The sequence below is a fragment of the Nicotiana tabacum genome, chromosome 7 (genome assembly GCF_000715075.1).
Source record: "Nicotiana tabacum cultivar K326 chromosome 7, ASM71507v2, whole genome shotgun sequence".
In the NCBI taxonomy this organism is placed as follows: Eukaryota; Viridiplantae; Streptophyta; class Magnoliopsida; order Solanales; family Solanaceae; genus Nicotiana; species Nicotiana tabacum.
The window spans coordinates 107426819-107446169 of record NC_134086.1 but is presented as its reverse complement, the minus strand read 5'-3'; the positions used below and the strand labels follow the sequence as shown (position 1 = coordinate 107446169).

General features: G+C 35.0%; 2 protein-coding genes and 1 non-coding gene across 3 annotated transcripts in view; 2 read left to right on the top strand and 1 right to left on the bottom strand.

Moving 5' to 3' along the window:
- Positions 1 to 1308, top strand: part of LOC107782523 (uncharacterized) — a 42795-nt gene extending 41487 nt beyond the window's left edge. Inside the window, exon 6 of the mRNA XM_075218540.1 lies at positions 84 to 1308. Coding sequence (XP_075074641.1) covers positions 84 to 209 — 126 coding nt within the window. The 3' untranslated portion in view covers positions 210 to 1308. The remainder of the gene's footprint in view (positions 1 to 83) is intronic.
- Positions 1309 to 3418: 2110 nt separating this feature from the next.
- Positions 3419 to 3491, top strand: TRNAV-UAC (transfer RNA valine (anticodon UAC)). The gene has a single exon. It is a non-coding gene; the product is annotated as a tRNA-Val (tRNA).
- Positions 3492 to 3843: 352 nt separating this feature from the next.
- Positions 3844 to 13746, bottom strand: LOC107782524 (uncharacterized). Its single transcript, XM_016603407.2, has 13 exons — positions 13307 to 13746; positions 10598 to 10671; positions 10269 to 10352; positions 10064 to 10144; positions 9568 to 9648; positions 8660 to 8752; positions 7477 to 7656; positions 7295 to 7362; positions 6860 to 6911; positions 5772 to 5825; positions 5594 to 5686; positions 5051 to 5117; positions 3844 to 4374 (listed from the first exon to the last, which is right to left on the bottom strand). Exons 1-13 carry the CDS (start codon positions 13446 to 13448, stop codon positions 4283 to 4285), a joined length of 1161 nt encoding a protein of 386 aa, XP_016458893.1. The 5' UTR covers positions 13449 to 13746; the 3' UTR covers positions 3844 to 4282.
- Positions 13747 to 19351: the final 5605 nt, after the last annotated feature.

Below are 19351 nucleotides of genomic sequence, written 5' to 3'. Positions count from 1 at the left end.
CGTGCTTGATTCAGCCTGTATGTGAAAATTAAAAGAATTTTTTATTCAATAGAGGATTTATTATTGGCTTTATAAAACTGCAGGCCTTGGAAAAGTATCGATATGAGCAGTCATTGGAGCATACAAGTCAATTCATTGAGAAAATGGAGAAAGAGCTGGAAGAGTATCATGAATATCTTGCCCGGAAGAGAAAAGAAGAAAAGAGTTGAAGCTGACGGTTTGAAGTTAACTTTTGAAGTATAGATTACAAATAACAACAACAACAACAACAAACCCAGTTTGATCCTAACAGGTAAATGTTTCTACCTCTCCAGGCAAGTAATACAAATTGTTAAATTGTTAATTACTTAAAGTTGTTACCAAAGCTTATTGCCGGTTGTGTCTTTTGATTATCCTAGCACTTTCCGTAGTTGAGATGAAAAGTGCGAATGACCAATAGGAGGGAACTGAAAGAGGAAGGAAGGAATCATTTACCTTGTACCCCAAGAGCTAGGTGGGGAGTTCTTGGAGTGAAGGATGTCGAGGGTCTATTTGGAAACAGCCTCTCTACCCCAGGGTAGGGGTAAGGTCTGCGTACACACTACCCTCCCCAGACCCCACTAGTGAGATTATACTGGGTTGTTGTTGTTGTTGTTGTTGGTAGCAAATAAAAAGAGACCGAGTTAACTTTTCAACCCCTCAGAAGTTGAATGAAAGGAGTAGGATCTCTCTGTAACTCTCATCAGTCATCTGTTCATGTGCGGAAAAAATTGGAAAGCCTCGATACACCAGCCCCATTGAAATCCTTTAGCCAAGCATGGTACAATGGTACATACTTACTTCTTCGTGCTTACTGCTGAGTGCTGATAACCAGCTTGAATCATGGATAGATTTGTGGATGTTATGTCAAGTAAAAGAGTGTTTGTCTGGAAATATGTCAGCAGAATTGGTCGACAAATTTTCTATATTGATTGAAGGAGTTAAGCTGGGGAAATTTAATGGTAACAAGGCTTGTCAGTGAAAATTAAAGGTAAAACTTCATGTTCTCATGTCGCAATATGAGTGAACTTCATCTGTGAATTCTCTGATTGGCTGATATAGTCTTTACCATTCAACCTATTTCCTGGTGTTACGTTGCAAAGGGTTCATTTTAACAAGCAATCGAAAAGCAAAGACACTGTAAAATGTGTTGCAATCAGTTCAAATGCTTGTGCATTTAACTTCTCTGATGGTCAGCGCAGCCTTCTCCTTTTAACTCAGTTTTCGGATTGAGTATTCTTGCTTGTATTCAGATAATTTTTTAATGGAAGATTCAGCTAATAGCTCCCCTGAAGAGCTATCAAATCCATTGAAGCTTTCTTTCACACTTATTGTTTGCTGTTTAAGTATGTCGGGACAGTGCTTACTGTCCTTGTAACTTCGTCTATGTGTTTCTACTGGTTGATATTTATTGGAAATTATAGAATAGATACAACTTACCCCTTCATAAGGGCAGGTCTTGCAGATTTATAGACTAATGTTACTTCCACAGCTGATCTGTACATAGTGTGTTGGCCTTTATTCATCTGACGGAGTTATAAATTGGCGAGTGTAATGGATTCAGACGACATATATAATCATCTGAGGATGGAGTCGTTTTTTCATCGATTATTTGCACAACAACTTCAATTTTATGTCCAAAAATAACAGAACCGAGACTGGCCTGAACTATTTCTGATCGAGTGGAAGCCAACAAAATCATTAAGTATTCCGAGAATCAGTATCTTCTTATATCATATAAAACTACTGAATCATTCTTGCTTCTCTTTTCTTATTGTTCTCCAAATATAAACGTTGAGTTATTTACTACTGATAGGCAAAAAGGAAAAAAGAAAAAACAACAACAACAACAACAAACTCAGTGGAATCTCACAAGTAGGGTTTGGGGAGGATATGATGTATGCAGACCTTACCCCTACTTTATGAAGGTGGAAAGGTTGTTTCTGAAAGACCCTCGGCTCAAGAACAGTAAAAATGAAGCAATAGAGAAACAATAGCAACAAGGAAATGAGACAATGAAGTAAGTAATACAGTGAGTAATAACAGAGATCTAGGGATACGAAATTACCAAGATCCTACTGATAATAATGTCACACCGCATAAAAACAAGGGACTAGGAATAGGAAGATATACGACTAGTACTACAAGTACCGGTAAGACAAGGCGAAACTCTAGAGTGTCTATCAACCCACCACTCTAAATCTCGACATTCACACCTTTCTATTGAGGGTCATGTCCTCGGTAAGCTGGAGAATATCCATGTCCCCAGTTCTTCTTGGGCCTCCCTCTACCCTTCCTCTGACTCGCCATGGGCAGCCTCTCGCACCTCCTAACTGGGACATTAGAGTTTCCCTTCTTCACATATCCGAACCATCTCAGCTTCAATTCCCGCAGCTTATACTCCACCAGGGCCACACCCACCTTGTCCCTAATATATTTATTCATAATCTTGTCTTTTTTGGTATGCCCACACATCTATCTCAACATCCTTATTTCTGTTACTTTCATCTTCTTGGCATGAGATTTCTTGACTTGCCAACACTCTGCTCCATACAACATGGCCAGTCTAACTACCGCTTTGTATAACTTGCCCTTAAGTCTAGATGGCACATTCCTGTCACACAAAATACCAGAAGCGAGCCGCCATTTCAACCACCCCGTTCCTATACGATGTGCGACATCCTCGTTAGTCTCCCGTTACTCTGTATTACAGACCCAAGATATTTGAAACTACCTCTCTTGGGGATGACTTGTGTATCAAGTTTCACGTCCACCTCTGCTTCATGCGTCCAAACACTGAACTTACACTCCAAGTATTTTGTTTTTGTCCTACTCAACTTGAAACCTTTAGACTCCAGAATCTGGCGCCACTCCTCCAGCCTAGTATTAACCCCGCATCGCGTCTCGTCAATCAACATTATATCATCTGCAAATAACATACATCATGACACCTCCCCTTGGATGTGTCGCGTCAGCACATCCATCGCCGGGACAAATAAAAATGGGCCAAGAGTTGATCTCTGATACAACCCCATCACCATAGGGAAATAATCTGACTCTCCTCCCACAATCTTCACTCGAGTCTTAGAACCATCGTACATGTCCGCAAAAAGAAAGAAAAAAAACAAAAGATGAAAAACAAAATGAAAATGAAAACAAACAAACATTGAGAATCAGAGATCGGGATTTAGCGCACATCCCCTCGATTCCATATATTAGTACCCAATATGGGTATAACTGAAAAGCTATGGATTCTGGTTCCTTTTTCCTTTTCTTCTTTTTCAAGTTCGAAGTGGAAACTTAAGCTGAGATTTTGTACCTCTTCCTAGTGATGTTACGTTTTGATGGGTTCCGCATTCTCAGATATGTACGTTACAGAAACTTCCATTAATAAGCTGAGGTTGCTGTGGTGTAGTGGTTATCACGTCAGTCTTACACACTGAAGGTCCCCAGTTCGATCCTGGGCAGCAACATTTTTTTTCCTCGATTGCTCTTTTTATTTCAGTCTTTCTGCTTTTTGGCTGCCGCTTTTTCACAAGTGAGCCAAATTACGAAGAAATAGTTATTGCGAAATTGACGACGTCGGACCAAAATCTACAATATCTTAAGACGTTCTATCACGAAAAGAAGCTTTTTCCCTTTCTTTTTGATTTATTAATTTCTAAAGCGTCGTCGTTTTAGATTTGCTGCTTAGTTGCATGACTGAATGTACCAAGTACAAAACTGAAAATCGCATTCTCGAAAAATCTTGCATTTATGAATCAATGGGCCGATTGTACGCTGCTAACATTCAGGATCATGTGTGGACATCCTAAAAGTATACAATTCAGGAGACAAAAGTCAACTTATACCACTCAACAATTACAATTTACTCCTTGTTTCTGGGAGAAAATTCGGCATGCAAAATTCAGTCCAAGCTACAAAAAAGATCATCTCTACCATTTGAACAGAAGTACAACCTAAGATCATCTAACTCTCAGGTGAAATACGAAGTATAATGAGAATGAGTTGCAGCAGGAAATACAGAAGTTAGTCATATTCTGCAATTGTGGAATTTTGCCCTAAACGTATTTTACCCTATGAACGTGATGCATATGTCTTCCTTTTTGTTGGAAGGCTTATACATAATAAATAACCAAACAAAACCATCAGAAGGGCCAAGGACGGAAAGAAATGAACAAACATCCAGTAGAATGCACTAGCTACTGCTGAAGACCTGAAGTCGAAGTCAAGAATGATAAAGCGCTAGCTTGCAGTAGTGTCATTACCCAAACTTCCCGAGTTCCACTTTCTTCTTTATCGCCTTTTGACCATGGTAAATAAATGCATCTACTATTCCAGCAACTGTGAAGACACCTGAATTAAATGATAAGAACGATGTAAGTATCCTGTAGGTTGTACGAAATTAACACTGAGAAGCAAGCAAAGAACAAAGTGATTTAAAGAAATGAACATTCATCACTTGGTTGACCAAAGCAACAACTTAAGACCCTATTGATTGAAACGAAACAGGAAGCAAAATTTCAATAAACAAAGTTGGGGACAGAATTCTGTTTAGCACCTTACTCACAATGAAGTGTTGCCAGATCTTATAAAAAGCAAAATCTGATTTCTAGAAGAGAAAATAGCACAAAGAAAGATGGCTTGAAACAATATAGACATTCTCCCATTTTTATATATGCCCCTTTTCAGATTTACCATTTTCACAATTTATGAAGAGAACTGAAAAAGCAATGTAACTAGTCAAGCTTTAAGCAAATCAAGCATAATTCCCAATGATGGGAAAACTGATATCTGGTGCTTGAACCAATTCATGTTTACATTTTGGAAGAGAGGGCAAAACCTCTCTAGAGCAGCTCAAAAGAGATCTTCCAATTGTCCAGTTTCCCCTGATTCTTCACGGGGGCATAAAATTAAGAACTTCATATTCTACCTCCCTTCGGAAGTCAAAGAATGACATAACCCTCCAACAATCACGAGTAACATTAATACAAGAAAGGTCATTTGAATACTATATCGGACAATGAGTTACCTCCAATAATTGCACAAACGCTGGTGAGGAAATGAAAGAATGACACATGCTGCTCCGTGAAAGTCACCTGCAACAAATACCAAATTGGAAGAATAATCCACCTTGTCCCATAGAAAATCTAACCATTTTATGAAGAAAAAAAAAAACTTCGTTTTCTTTTTTTAATAACCGATAACTGCACTATTATCGGCCTCAAAACTCGGTGGATAATAGGTGCACCCCTCTTCCCTTAATCATTTTTGGTTCACAGCAAGTTTCAAACTCGTAATGTGCCTTACCAGGCTATCACACATCCTGTGTTGTGCTACTTTTACCATTTAACCATATTTCATATATCTTGTAGTCTCTCATGGGAAGCTTTCACTTTCATGCTTGCATGTTTATGATTGTGATTATTCAAATTGGGATATTTTAATGATATAATAAAGAAGGGAAACTCCTCCCAACTATATTCAAATCCATCACTTCCGAGCCCTACTTATATAAATTTAAAAAATAACTTAGAAAGAGGAATAAAAGGGGGGGAAATGCAGAAGATTTTACCTTGATTGGAGAGAGGTCATAAAAGAAGTAAACTCCAGGAGGTGATTGGAAAAGACCCATCTCTGAACTCTTGAAATGCTCGGTCGCTGAGAACTATACATAACCAATGTCCTTCATATTACAAAGACTGACAAAAATCCAAGAAAGAATGTTCACCTCAAAAAGATCTACAAAATACCTGATTTGAATCAATAGTATGGCCTCTAAAACCTTTATATATTGTAGGGACCACCTGAAACACCAGCGGACATGCTGAGCAAACTCTTATTTCTCAGCTTTGAAAACAGAAAGTTTGATTTTTGCCAATTAAGAGCCCGTTTGGATGGGCTTATTTTAAGTGACTTTTAAGCATAAGCCATAAGTTAGGAATTCTAGCTTTTGGTTTTTGGCTGGTTTTTGTCATTTTAGCTTAAAAACAAGTGCTTAAAAGCACTTTTTTACTTTATCCAAACACTACAAAATAGGTTAAAAGCTATTTTGGCTTAAAAATACTTAAAATAAGCCAATCCAAACGGGCTCTTCCATCTAAATCACAGTATAGGTAGAAGATATTCATCTGCTGTGTCAGCAGTTGTGCTTTTCTCTGTACTTCTGTGGCACGATGCAACAGTTGGTGTTTGTCTTCGACGTAACTCTTGCCAACTGCCGGCAAGAAAACATTCGCAGACCACGAAGCATGAAAATGAACTCCTTTAAATTTTGCTTCCTCTATTTTTCTATATTTTTCTTTAGTTTTTACAATAGCAACTAAGATTTACTTCCAAGGTGTTAATTAATGATTTATGGAAATTAAACACTGTAATGACACGCAATTAGCATAGATTTACAGTGCACTTTTTGGTCTTAAAATAAGGCTTCACTTATGCAACAAGTTCAGCCATGTGGATTATTTTTTTTTAAAACTACTGAATTATTTAGTCTTCTTTTTTTTTGTTGAGAATGGTAACAGCATGTTCATAGGCACAAAAAGCTGTGCTGGTAGCCAGATTTACAATTATTTACATAATTTTAAATCCTACCACAGCTTTATGTACACTTAAAGGAAGAATCTTGGGTTCATAGAAACTTGATATTTACAATCTTGAGTTGCCATGCTTCTCCTGTATATGGTCCTTTTTTTCACTTCAATTATGTTACTTTATTTCCTTCTCTGCCTCGAGCCAATTTCCAACATCAGATGCACATTTATCAAGAATACACATATGCATGCAAATCAGGAGGAGAAAGAAGCAGAAAGGAAGAATGCTATATCACACAAACACTGACTTTAAGAAAGTATTGATACACTCCATGCTGTGCTTCCTGCGTCCAGTGAACCCTAAAAGGTAAAAGAACCAAAATTTCTCAGGCAATATACAAGTGCAAAAGATAAAATAAGAAAGGAAGTGATATGTTCTCCATTTTTTATTTTCCCCAGGGCGAGGGTGGAAAAGGAGATCGAGGGTGTGTGATAGACGTCAAGAAAATATATATAAACATCGCTGTTCAGCAAGAATAGAAAGGCGAATGTGTCAAATTGTACTTACATGGACAACCAATGTTCTAAGCTGAAAGGTCTTCCTTCTTCTAAGTACTAATTGCAACTTGTTAAATAAGCTTGACATATAAGTTGGGAAATGCATGTTAAACTTCAAGATACCCAGGAAGATGCAAGTTAACCTTGAACTATAGTTAGGAGAGTGCAGAGAGTAAGGAAATTACCCATCAAGTGGATTTACAACTCCAGGAATAGAGTCGCCAAAAGCTATCTTATTTACCCTATGACTGATCTGTATGACATAAAAAAAGATGTTAATTGAATGTTGGTCAACATTCCTAAATAGATCAAAATTATAAGACAACAATTTATTTTTATAAGTAATTTATTTCAGAAAGCATCGTACATTATAAGTATCTGATTGTAAGGCAATCAGTTCGAAGAGTTGAAAGCTTGACTGGTGAAAGCTTTTGCCAGCAGCAAAGTGAAAATTCCCAGCCACTTTATTGACCTCTAGAGATCCATGGATGTTACATCCTTCACCTTCTTCATCTTTAATCTTTTGGACAAAACCTTCCCTTTTACACTACAAGCCAAAATATCAAATAAGCAACATCAGAATAATAAAAAGAATGATCACTGATGAGTAAGTAGGTTAATAACATTGGTTCCAAGTCAATATCCTTCTGCCATAATTTAATATAATAAAACTATTAGCACGACCTCTGCTGCTTTCCATTTTATTTATCCTTTCCACTATGCGAAAAAAAACTTCTACCTTCCCACTATATTGTGTTGGAGAGGTGATCAGGCAGGATATGACGCGACTTAGGGTTACTGAGGACATGGCCCTAAACAGGGAATTGTGGAGATCGAGCATTAAGGTGGTAGGTTAGGGAAATTGTGATGTCTTTGTTACAGCGCACTAGAGTGAGACTAGCCAGTTAGGAAGTAGTCTTAGGATGCTATTGATCAACTACTGATGATGGGCTTTATCTCCTGTGTATTAATACCTTACATCTTTCTCGTATTTCCTATATCTCTTATATTGTTGTTACTTTGTTTTTATGGTATTTATGTTATGTTATGGATTTTATGGTACTTTATGTTGTTTTATTATGAGTCTATTGATAGTACTAATATAGTGTCTCTTGTTGCCTCTTTGAGCCGAGGGTCTCCTGGAAACAGCCTCTCTGCCCCTCGGGGTAGAGGTAAGGTCTGCGTACATATTACCCTCCCCAGACCCCACTTGTGGGATTACACTGGGTTGTTGTTGTTGTTGTTGTACTCTCTTTCACTATTTATTTAGACTGTATCCAACTTACCCCGAACCCCTTACTTACGGAGTGAAGCAACAAGCTAACACAAAATAAACTGGTTGAAATAAGCTTGTCAATGACTTGACCATAATAAATTGACAAATTTGTCAACAATTTTTTTTCTGCCTTTGAAGTCAACGGCCACATGCTAATAACAGTCCACAAGCAATTGAATGTGCCTACTCTTTGTTTATGTACTTAATGTTCTGTATTCAGTGTGGCCACCGTGGATTAATTAAGAGCAGGTATGATTTGAACATGAATGTAAACCTGATCGATTAAATCAGTATTTGTTATCGCCCAGCCTCTCTTTCGATATGCTTCACGAACTTCTTCACATGTATTACAACATTCATCATCTGCCTGCAAAAGACATGGGAGACAGACGTAAAATATATGGAATGTAGTCTTTGGCACTATGTTCTTACAAGGGACAAATTGCTAATCTGTCAATGAAAATAAGAGTTCAAACACAGACCAGCTGCAGCAGCCTCCGTTCCAGAGAACAGAAAGCAAAGAAGCAAAAATTTCATCCAGCAAGAAACCAATTGACTCAGAAACTGAGACCAGAGAGCGATTTTAGGGAATGAATAAAAACCATTTCACTCTCATAGTGGCGGCCATTCTTTCACCCTCATGTCAGCCAAGTAACTATACTGATCTAGCACCATCTAATCATGATTTTGGTCCTTTCTGGGTTTTTTTAATTAATAGGTACCACTAATTTCTGTGCTTTGAACAAGCTTTGACAGAAAAGTGGTTCACTAGGTGATTCGTTCTCAACAAAAGTGGTTCACTATGCGATTGCAATGACAACAGTGATAAACACATACCCTTTATTACTAGTTCAAGGTCCTTTAGTTTTAATAAATCATAACAAATAGTGAAATTTTTGTTTTTTTAGTACTGTAAACAGCAGCACCCAGACCTTCCTGCCCCAAAGCCAAATAGTGGCTTCCCACTTTGCTCCAATGGTTGCTCGGACAACCAACCTCACAGTTGGGGGAGGAGGTCCCTTTCCACTAGGCTACTCCCTCCCTTGTTATCATGGCAACTTCATGTTCACCATTCTGGGAATTTACATTTGGATGGGTTTAGAATAATACCATTAAAAACCAGCAACTATCTATGCTAATTGAAGGAAAAAATAGAGAAGCCTAGCTGAAGTTGAAAAGTACCGTTTCAGCACCAAAGCATGAACCACAGTATGTTTCATTGTGCTCAAGTCTGCCACCGTGCTTCTGCAAAGGCCTCTCGATCTACACAGGAACAAATAGAAGAGAGAGAGAGAGAGAAAACAATATGGTTAGTGAAGTATAAGCATACAGTAAATCTAAACTAGAATAGAACAAACAGGACAATGTGAGATCTGAATGACCAGGCTACACAGCATACTTGCCCTTCACTACAACACCCATGGAAGGACATTAGGTATAACCATGCAAGTGAACCATAATGAGGTATCACTATTCTCTAAAGCACTAAGATAGCTGACACCATAAAATGCAGCAAAGCACTATATCATGAATGCGGAATTCAACAGCAGAATCATATGGACTAATAAGCAGAGGAATATTGCAAAACATTCATGAATGCATAGGCCTTCATGTTCAAATAAGTAGATAAATAAGTAGCGGAATACTGCAAAACATATAGTATCAATCACCAACAAACCTTAGGAGCACCAATTCCATCTTGTCTGACTTCAATAACAGCTCCATGGGAGTCGATCCTCTTTTTGAATATATCATGTCGCTGCAAGTTTTTTGAAGTGAAACAAATAACATGAGTTTTTTAGAAGAAGAAACGTGACATAATAATTATAGTAGAAGCAAAAGAAGAAACAATAAAAGAATGTAAGATTATGTGGATCACATACTATGTCAAAATGTTCTTCTCCACTAATATCCCTGGCATCAAGACTGAGCAGCGAACATGGAACAGCTGGAAAAGTGATATCAAACTGCTTGAAGAACAAAAGATATATTAAGTCTACATCTACAGCCACAGAAAACTTAAGTTTCGCAGGCAGATTTTTCTGAAGCATACTGGCTTGAAAAGGCACTTTCAGCTATTATATCTGCCGAAGATAAAATCAATATTCTCATAGAAAGCATAAAATCTTGAAACATGAAAGGAAAAAAATGCTCTCAGAGATCATATATTATGAAGTTCTAATTGGCATCTTAAGAAGGCAGTGAACTTTACATGTATATGTAATTTTCCTCCCCTTGAAGTATCTACAATGAGCTGTGTTTCAGTATAACTGTGGATATACAATCCTGCAAATCAAGAAGTGGAGAAAGATCAATGAATAAGAAATTCTGGTTGCCATTTTTTTAATCAAGAAAAAATTCTGGTTGTTATGTGAACAGGGGAGTGTTCGAGCTTTGTTGTAACCCACGGAGTAGCTACGCTGTGATATATGCTTCGCTGTGATATATGCTTTTTCATTTCAGAGTCATATAAGATATAACTAAAAAAAAGATCTTCAAGTTTAAAAAATTCTGGAACAACTATAAACCATGGAAAGTTTTTAAAGAGAAACTCACATTTTTGAAGAACCAAAAAAAAATTCAAACAAGATTAAACTAAGAAAAAATTATGAATAAAATCAAACGCACTCACACACATGAAGTAATAGTAGATGCAAATGAAATACTTCTTCAAATAGGGACAATAAAACCTTTGCAAGTTCTATAAAACTCTGTATTTATCAAAAAAGATTCTCTGAGCATCTTATCATGCCTAGTAGCATGTTTAGCAGAAAAGTAGTAGTTCGTCCACAAAAGTGAAAGGTCCAAGAAAAAGGGAAAAAAAAAAAGAACATCTATGTTTAAGAGTTGTCAGAAACTGCTATCCATGTACCTAGGACATCAGCTGACCATTGAATCTTAAGTTTAAAGCTAACTATCAAAAAATTATTAAGCTTTAAAGCTGAGTGGTGGTAAATGGTAATCCCCAGAACCTTGAAACTATAATCCCTAAATCCTTGAGATTAAACATTTCTCTTTGTGGAAACTTCCAAGCATCTTCATCTCTTAAAACTTGAAAGTACTTCAGCCAATTGTCAACATATTTCGAGATGATAGTTGCATCTTTTTTGGACCAAAAACAAAGTTTGACAAGTCAAATTCGGTCGTACTGAATCACCAAAATGGTGCAAAACATATGCACGTCATCATAAATGTACACTCACATAAGTAGGCCCCTCTTTCTTTTCCCAAGCAAGCAAAAAAATTATTTACATAGACCACATAGCACTAAGCCGGCGTTGAGAATTACAAAAAATGGGGTCCTCTTGTACAAAATATCAATGTTGTCATGAGCTAATGAAGTCTATCATGTTATTTCACTCAGAAGCATCTTCTAATTAGCACCAGATAACACTAAACATAAAGACCTATATTACAATATACGTACAACTTTAACTTTGCCTTCAAAACATCTCTGATTCCTTTCCTTCGGGTAAATCCAACATATACATGCTGGAAGAGTTCTCCAAATCTTTCTCAGATCTTTCTTACTGAAGTTACAAACCATCTAGAAGAAGAAAAGAAAGATCATTCACTGATGGTGGCATCAACCAATTGGCCCCAAACATGCTCAAAAAGAAGTTCCCAGTTGCCTAGCAAGTGGACAATGCAAAAATAATAGGTGACTGCTAATTTCCACTCCACCCCCACATGCAGGTTACTCTGGATCTTTCTAACCTTTATGTAGGCTACTCTTGACCTCTTACCAAGCCTTCTACACAAAAAGGAAGTCTTTCTTTACACCAACAATATAAATGAACTCTTTACATCTCTAGAACTCTTCAGTCTTCACATTGAACCATCCTCCTATTTCGCTCATTCCAAATTGTTCAGGAACAGCATAACAGGCCAGCTTTCCATGGTGTTTTCATCTAGCTCAAATCCTCCTTACCTCCAGCTTGTTAAATTTACTAACACCATCTTGGGAGTACCCAATGAATGTCTATAGAGAACACACCACTGCCTAAAGCTGTTAGTAAATCTGCAGCGTATAAAAAAGTGATTTACATATTTTTTTCCATCCACTTTGCACTGCAACGCCAACACAATAACTTGGATGTTGCAGCACATTTACGAGAGAGCTTTCGAGAAAAATATCCTCAATATCATCATAAACTTGTTACCTATTTCTCAGAGAGAATATAATTCGTCAATCCCATTAAACCTCACCACAAATTAAAAGTGATTCATGTACTTCAATCCTACTCGATAAAGAGATTCTTTCTCTTACTTCCCACTAAAAACTCAATAACAATGTAATACCATTCCATGACTACAATCTCACAGCTCCTTATCAAAACTACAATCTCACAGCTAGCCGCAGTCATTCATATAGTATCCTCTATTTACATTCCAGTATTCCACTAATCCTTTTTAACCAGTTTAGGAGAGATGGGATAGGTGTAATAATGGACAATCATTTCCCTTGCTTATACACAGTAGCCTTGGTTCTTAGATCCAGTATTTTTAACATAGAGCATAGATATGTATGCGAAATCCACAGAATTTTAAAAAAAAAAAATATATATGAAACTCTGAAAGCGCAGTGGGTTCAGCGTTAAGAACCTTAGGGGTTAAACAGGACAAGTTTAAATCTTGAGCCGCCTCTGAAGCAACGCATAACACTTCCCTAAAGAAACTAATGACGCACAGCATAAATCATATAAATGTACAAATCACATTACAAAATTTTAGTTCTGGAAGTTTCTAAAGCCATTGGAAACAAAATGGAAATAGAGAACCAATCAATTAACTACGCCTCGATCCCAAACTAATTGGTACCACTAAACAAATCCTTCACGTCAAGTCTGTTCTATTTTCATTCTAATAAATGAATCAATTAAAAAAAAGGACATTTGAGATGAGAATGTTGGAATCGTACCGAGCTCGTTGACGAAGAGAACAAGCATAATTAAAGAGGCGGTGAGGGTAATAATACCGCCGGAAAGCGTACGGTTATAGAAATCCTCATTGATTTTAGGGTAAGCGTCCAAATTGCGAAGCTTACTGAACACTCTTTCCATTTCTACCGCCTACCTTAATTCATAACCGAACTTTTACAACAATTGAGAGCACGGAACTTTGAAAGCTCCGAAGCTATCTCCGGTTCAGATCAGTTTGTAGGCAGCCGGTGCCGGAGAGCAAAAACGTTGCCTTGGGTTTAAGATTGGGCCTGGGGCTTTACTTGGGCGGAGGATTTTTATAATATACTGTACTAGACGAGAAGATTCTTTGGATTCAGCAAATGATTTGATAATAGAGGCAATGGTCAGCTGGTCAATGCATCCACATTGGTATGTTACTTCTTTGACTTGTCGCGCCGGTTGGATCGGCCAAAACGTAATAATACAAATTTAGGGGTGTCAAATGGGCGGATTGGGTTGAATTTGGACGGATAAAGATGAGTTGAGCCAATAAATGGATCATTGTTTAACTAAGTGTAGTTAAGCTAAGATGGGTTGGGTCAAAATGAGTTAAACAATGGGTCATAGCCCAACCCACCCAACTTGACACATATTTTTACGGGGCATTTGCATCTATACTCGTTTTTTGGGTCCTGTTTTAACTTGTGCCCACTTTGCAAAAAAAATTGCAAGCGTGCCCATTTTTTCGCGTAACTTCAGCATACGAGGCTGAAGTAACAAAGACAATCACGCAAAATTTCTGTATTCTAGTATACGGGCCTGAAGTAGCAAGTGTGCTTAACCAAGTGTGTCGAAGTTTTTGTTTGCAGTTATTGAACTTATGTATAGTAGCTGAAGTTTTGTTCTCTATTTGCCGAAGTTTTGTTGTCCTAGATTCATTAGTTTCGTCATTAAGCTTCTTCAAAAACTTTAGCAGAAGATGCTGAAGTTATTTAGTTCATTTTATAAAAACTTCAACACTAAAAAAGCTGAAGTTTTTTTGTCCTAGATAAACTTTTTTAAAAACTTCAGTAGAAGATACTCAAGTTATTTAGTTCTTTTATAAAAACTTCAGCATTAAAAGCTGAAATTTTTTTGTCCTACATTCATTAGTTTTTTCAAAAACTTCAGCATAAATGCTGAAGTTATTTAGTTCATTTGTAAAAACTTCGGCATTATATAAGCTGAAGTTTTTGAAAAAGCTTCCTAACATACGAGATAAATAATCAGATTGCCAACAGTATCTAAATCAAAAATTTTAGAAACAATAAACGTGAAAAGAACAGAATTATCATTGTCTACTAGCTTACGTACGTGGAAATATTCATAAATTATTGTTTACTAACTTACGTAATTATTTATAATTTATTTTTAAATAATCTGATAAATATATTTATGGCAATCATCCCATGAACTGAAGTTTCACAGCAGCACCAACAGAAGAAAGAAGAAATAGAAGAAGAAAACGAATGAGGAGAAAGAGGATGAGAAAGATGGCTGAAGTTATTTTAAAAAAGTGGGTATAAGTTAAAAAAAATTTTAAAAAATGGGTATATGTTAAATGAGGGCGACCAAATAGGGCGCCCCGTGCAATTTTTACTGTTTTTACATATTAAAACCAAAATAAAGCCTTTAACCTTTTATAAACCTATGTATATTCCCTACTTTCCTAGTTTCCTCATAATTATTCATTCCATGCATTGGCGATGAATTGTTATATATTTAATATTTAATTTTAAATTTTTATATCTATTTATGTAGTTATTATTTGTTCTTTACCATGTAGAACAAAAAATCGTACTCCCCGCTTAAGAAGTACTCCATCCTTTCAAAAAAAAAATCAAAATATATTTTCTTAAATAACAAATTAGTATTTAAAATTTGTAAGTTAAAAAAAACTATGTTATTTTTAAATAAGTAAATTTCACCACAACTTAGTGACAAAATTATTCATATTTACATTACAGAAACTAATGACGGGACAACTAAGTAAATTTTAAGACAAGCCATCAGTTGGGTTGAGATCTCTTTGTTTTGGGTGAGCTTCATGGGTTGCATTTGGACTACTTAATGGATCAGAATGGCTATAAAAAATAATAGATTAACTTGGGCTCAGCCCAAATAGACCCATGAGCTAAAATATTTCAAGCTCAATCATTAATCTCTGGGCGAATTGCATGAATTTGGGCTCAAATTGCCAACCCCTAAATACAATACAATAGTACTAATTGACGGAGGAAAAAAAAACAATAGTACTAACTCGAAAAAAAATCGTATCCACAATGCTTATGTCTAACAATAACAACACTAGTTTATCTTAATTATGCATAATTAAAGCGTGTCGATCTTTATACTCAAATTAACTGTAAAAAATATTACTATAGTCAAACCTCTCTATAACAACATCATTTGTTCTGAAATTTTTCTACTTTTATAGTGAATGGTTGTTATATACATATAACAATATTTGGCATTTAAATATATTTTGGCTTTTATAGATAAAAATTATCCAAAAGCTAATTATTTCATGCTAATTAATTATTTTTCTTTTATAATATTATATATAAAAGATTAATAAAATATTTAAATTCAAAATCTCAAAAGATATAAATATTTCACGAATTAAATGCTAAAGAAATCTAATACATTATTAAAAAATTCTTAACTAAACGCACAAATATATAAACTCTAAGGCACACAATTAAAAAATACGAATAAATTTCGTTTATATATTATTGGTAATTGTCCAATATAAGATATATCATGTGTACATCTTCAAATAAAAAAAGAATGATATGCATATCTTCAAAAAGTATAAATAGATCTTTTGAGTATCTTTTGGCATTTTTTCTAATGCAAGATATATCATTTGTAGATCTTTAGTTATAAAAATAAGATTGTAACCTGCTGATATTATTAGTCGGCATGCCTTGATTGTATTTGTTAGTTTGGTGCAAATAGAGATATAATTCCTTTTAGTAATTCAATCAGATTGTAATTCTAGCAACTAAAATAAGGGAAATGAAAACTTATAAACTTTTAGATAGAATTTGGAATGATAACAAGGAGAGTATTGAGTACCAGTGTAGTATTACAAACAAATTATATCAAATTTAGAGTTCCAGTCCTACTTAATGTCCGTTGTCTAGTGTGCACTTATTGTTCTGTGTTCGTAACTCATTCCAACAAAGAAAATCCTAAAAGAAGTGAAACAATAGCGATAACCTCTTCATCAGATTGAAACTTTTTCCCTTTAGCCTCTAAGTGTAATAAATAGTCCAATTTCAGTTGTCTAACCACACTATATTATACTATTTGCTTAAATTTCCTTGCTCTTACTTAGAATAAGATGCTTGTAATAAGTGTCTGTCTATACATGGAAATTTTTGAAAGATTTCAATTTGTTGATTGTGATGACATATTGTAGAAAGCAGAGGTGTATAAAGGAAACCGACAAATCGCATCAACCCGATAATCCGAGTCAAACCGAGGAAAAAAACCCGACTATGGTTTGGTGTGATTTGGTTTGGTATTGGAAAAAAAAAATCCGACCATAATTGATTTGGTTTGGTTAACTAAAGAAAGTCAAACCGAAACCAAACCAACACGACACTAAATATATAGAAATTTTAGATATATTTAATATATAAATATACTTATTGTGATGTAATTTACAAATATTTCTTAAAAAATTTTATAATTCTATCTTTTAAGGTATTATTTCAAGGTTGGACTTAGAACTTTTGAATGTTCCAATATGTTTTATAACCATTAATATTAATAAATAATAGAGAAATTTTCATAAAACACTATCTTTTAGTAGTAATTAGTCATCTATAGATATCATTTGCTATATTACGGATTATAGATACCTTTTGTGTGGTTATAAGATGTATTTGATGTATTTAAGCTATTGTATTCATGAATACAGTAGCAAAAATAGGTGTGAATCAGGGAAGTCCAACTAACCAGTTGTTATATTCGAGTGTATTCGACTGTATTCATGGAGTCAAACATGGGATTACAGCTGGACAGATTACTGTATTCGACTGTATTCACGGCGTGAAATAGGGGATTACACTATTTTTAAAAAGGAAAGTGAATCAACTAATATAATAAACTCCTAATATAACTCAACAAACTCAATTATAACACACAAATTTTGTATTTTCAGTTATAAAAAAGATTCTTAACCGAAAAATACCCCAAAAACATAACAATCTTCAGAAAACTTGTATAATACATCTGAATACATAAATTATATTAATTAAAAAAAAACATATGAATACATTCATGGCATATAGCGAGATAGTGAATACAATAAAATACATAGGATACAACGGGATACATTGAAATACAATGAAAAAAAGACAGTGAATACAATGAAATACATAAAATACAGCAAGATACATTGAAATACAATTAAAAAAAGACAATGAATACAATGAAATACAGCGAGATACATTGAAATATATTAACAGAAAATTCAAGTTGCTCAACCCCCAACGTCGTCTTTGTTCAAGAACAACCCTAATGTCGTCTCGTTAAAGCAGCATCAGTATCCAGTCCTCGCTCGCCGTCACCGTTGCCTTCGGTTGCCGACGATTAGCACGTAATTACCGGCGAAATAACGGAGACTTCTCCAAAACCTTTGCATTCTTTAACATAAAGTTTGAAAAGCTTATCAAAGCAACATTCTAAATGATTCTTCAAGTATGTTAAAGAGATGACAATCTTAACATTGTGCAAATCACTAGATTCTCCTTTGGCCAAATATCTTAACCCAAAGTTGTAACGGACAATATTAAGCTGGAGACAGAGAATATAATCAAGACAAAAATGCAGGTGAGCCGAATAAAATTGCAGAAAGCTGACAAAATATTATTTCACAGTAGAAAGGTCCAGCGGAGGAAAAGACATGGGAAGTAGAGAGAGGGGGGAGAATAGATATGGGGTAGGGTTAGGAGAAATTTGAGGGGATATGAAAGAGAAAAGTAATACAAAGTTTATTTTATGGCTTAAGGCTAGGAGGTGATCATAAATAGGGTTGTTCACGGTTTGACAGAGAACCGATCCAAACCGAAAATCGAACCAAACTGATTAAATAAACCGATATTTTTCTTGATTTGGATTGGTTTTGGTTTTAAATTTTAAAAATCGATAAAATTTGATTTGGTTTTGGTTCTATTATAAAAAACCGAAAAATCGAACCGAACCGATTAATTATATAAAAATATGAATAATTATTGATATATGATATAATATCTTTTCGTAAATAATTTTAAATACTTTACGCATTTTAATTATTATTTTGAATTTTGATTTATCCTACTTATATCTTAAAAAAATGTCTAAGCCCAAAAGAATAGGAATCGGCCAATTTTCTTTTCCTTAAGAGAATCTAATTCTCTAACCTACACACATACTTTTTCCTAATAAAAGAGTTAGAAAAAAAAAATCTACGACAAGAGTAAAGAAAGCAAACTCAAATTGCAAGACTATAGTAGCTAAAGCTTGAGAAAGTAAACTTTTAGTTTGTTTTTTGTTCATTTTTTTCGTATAAACAGGTAAATAAACTTTCAGTTCCGAAATAAATATATATAAAAAAGCATAAATTTAGCAAATTATTTTCAGATTGTTGTCTAGTGTTGTTTTACTATTATCGACTTATCATTAGCTTACTAGGAACCGAAAAATAGAACCAAACCGAACCAAACCAACAACAACCAAACCGATGGTTTGTATGTAATTTGGTTTGGTTTTGGTTTTAAAATTTTAAAAACAGATTAAATTGGTTTGGTTTTGGTTTTAATCAAAAACCGGCCAAACCGAACCGTGAACACACCTAATCATAAATATATATTTGGCTATAAAAAATCAAAAGGTAGCTATGGAATATGATTTTTTAAATTGGTATTTATTTAAAATAAATAAGGTATCAACCTTTGCTATAGGAGGTAACTAATCCATTGAATAATGCTAACAAAAGCCCAAATCAAAATCAAATCAGTACTAATGCTAAC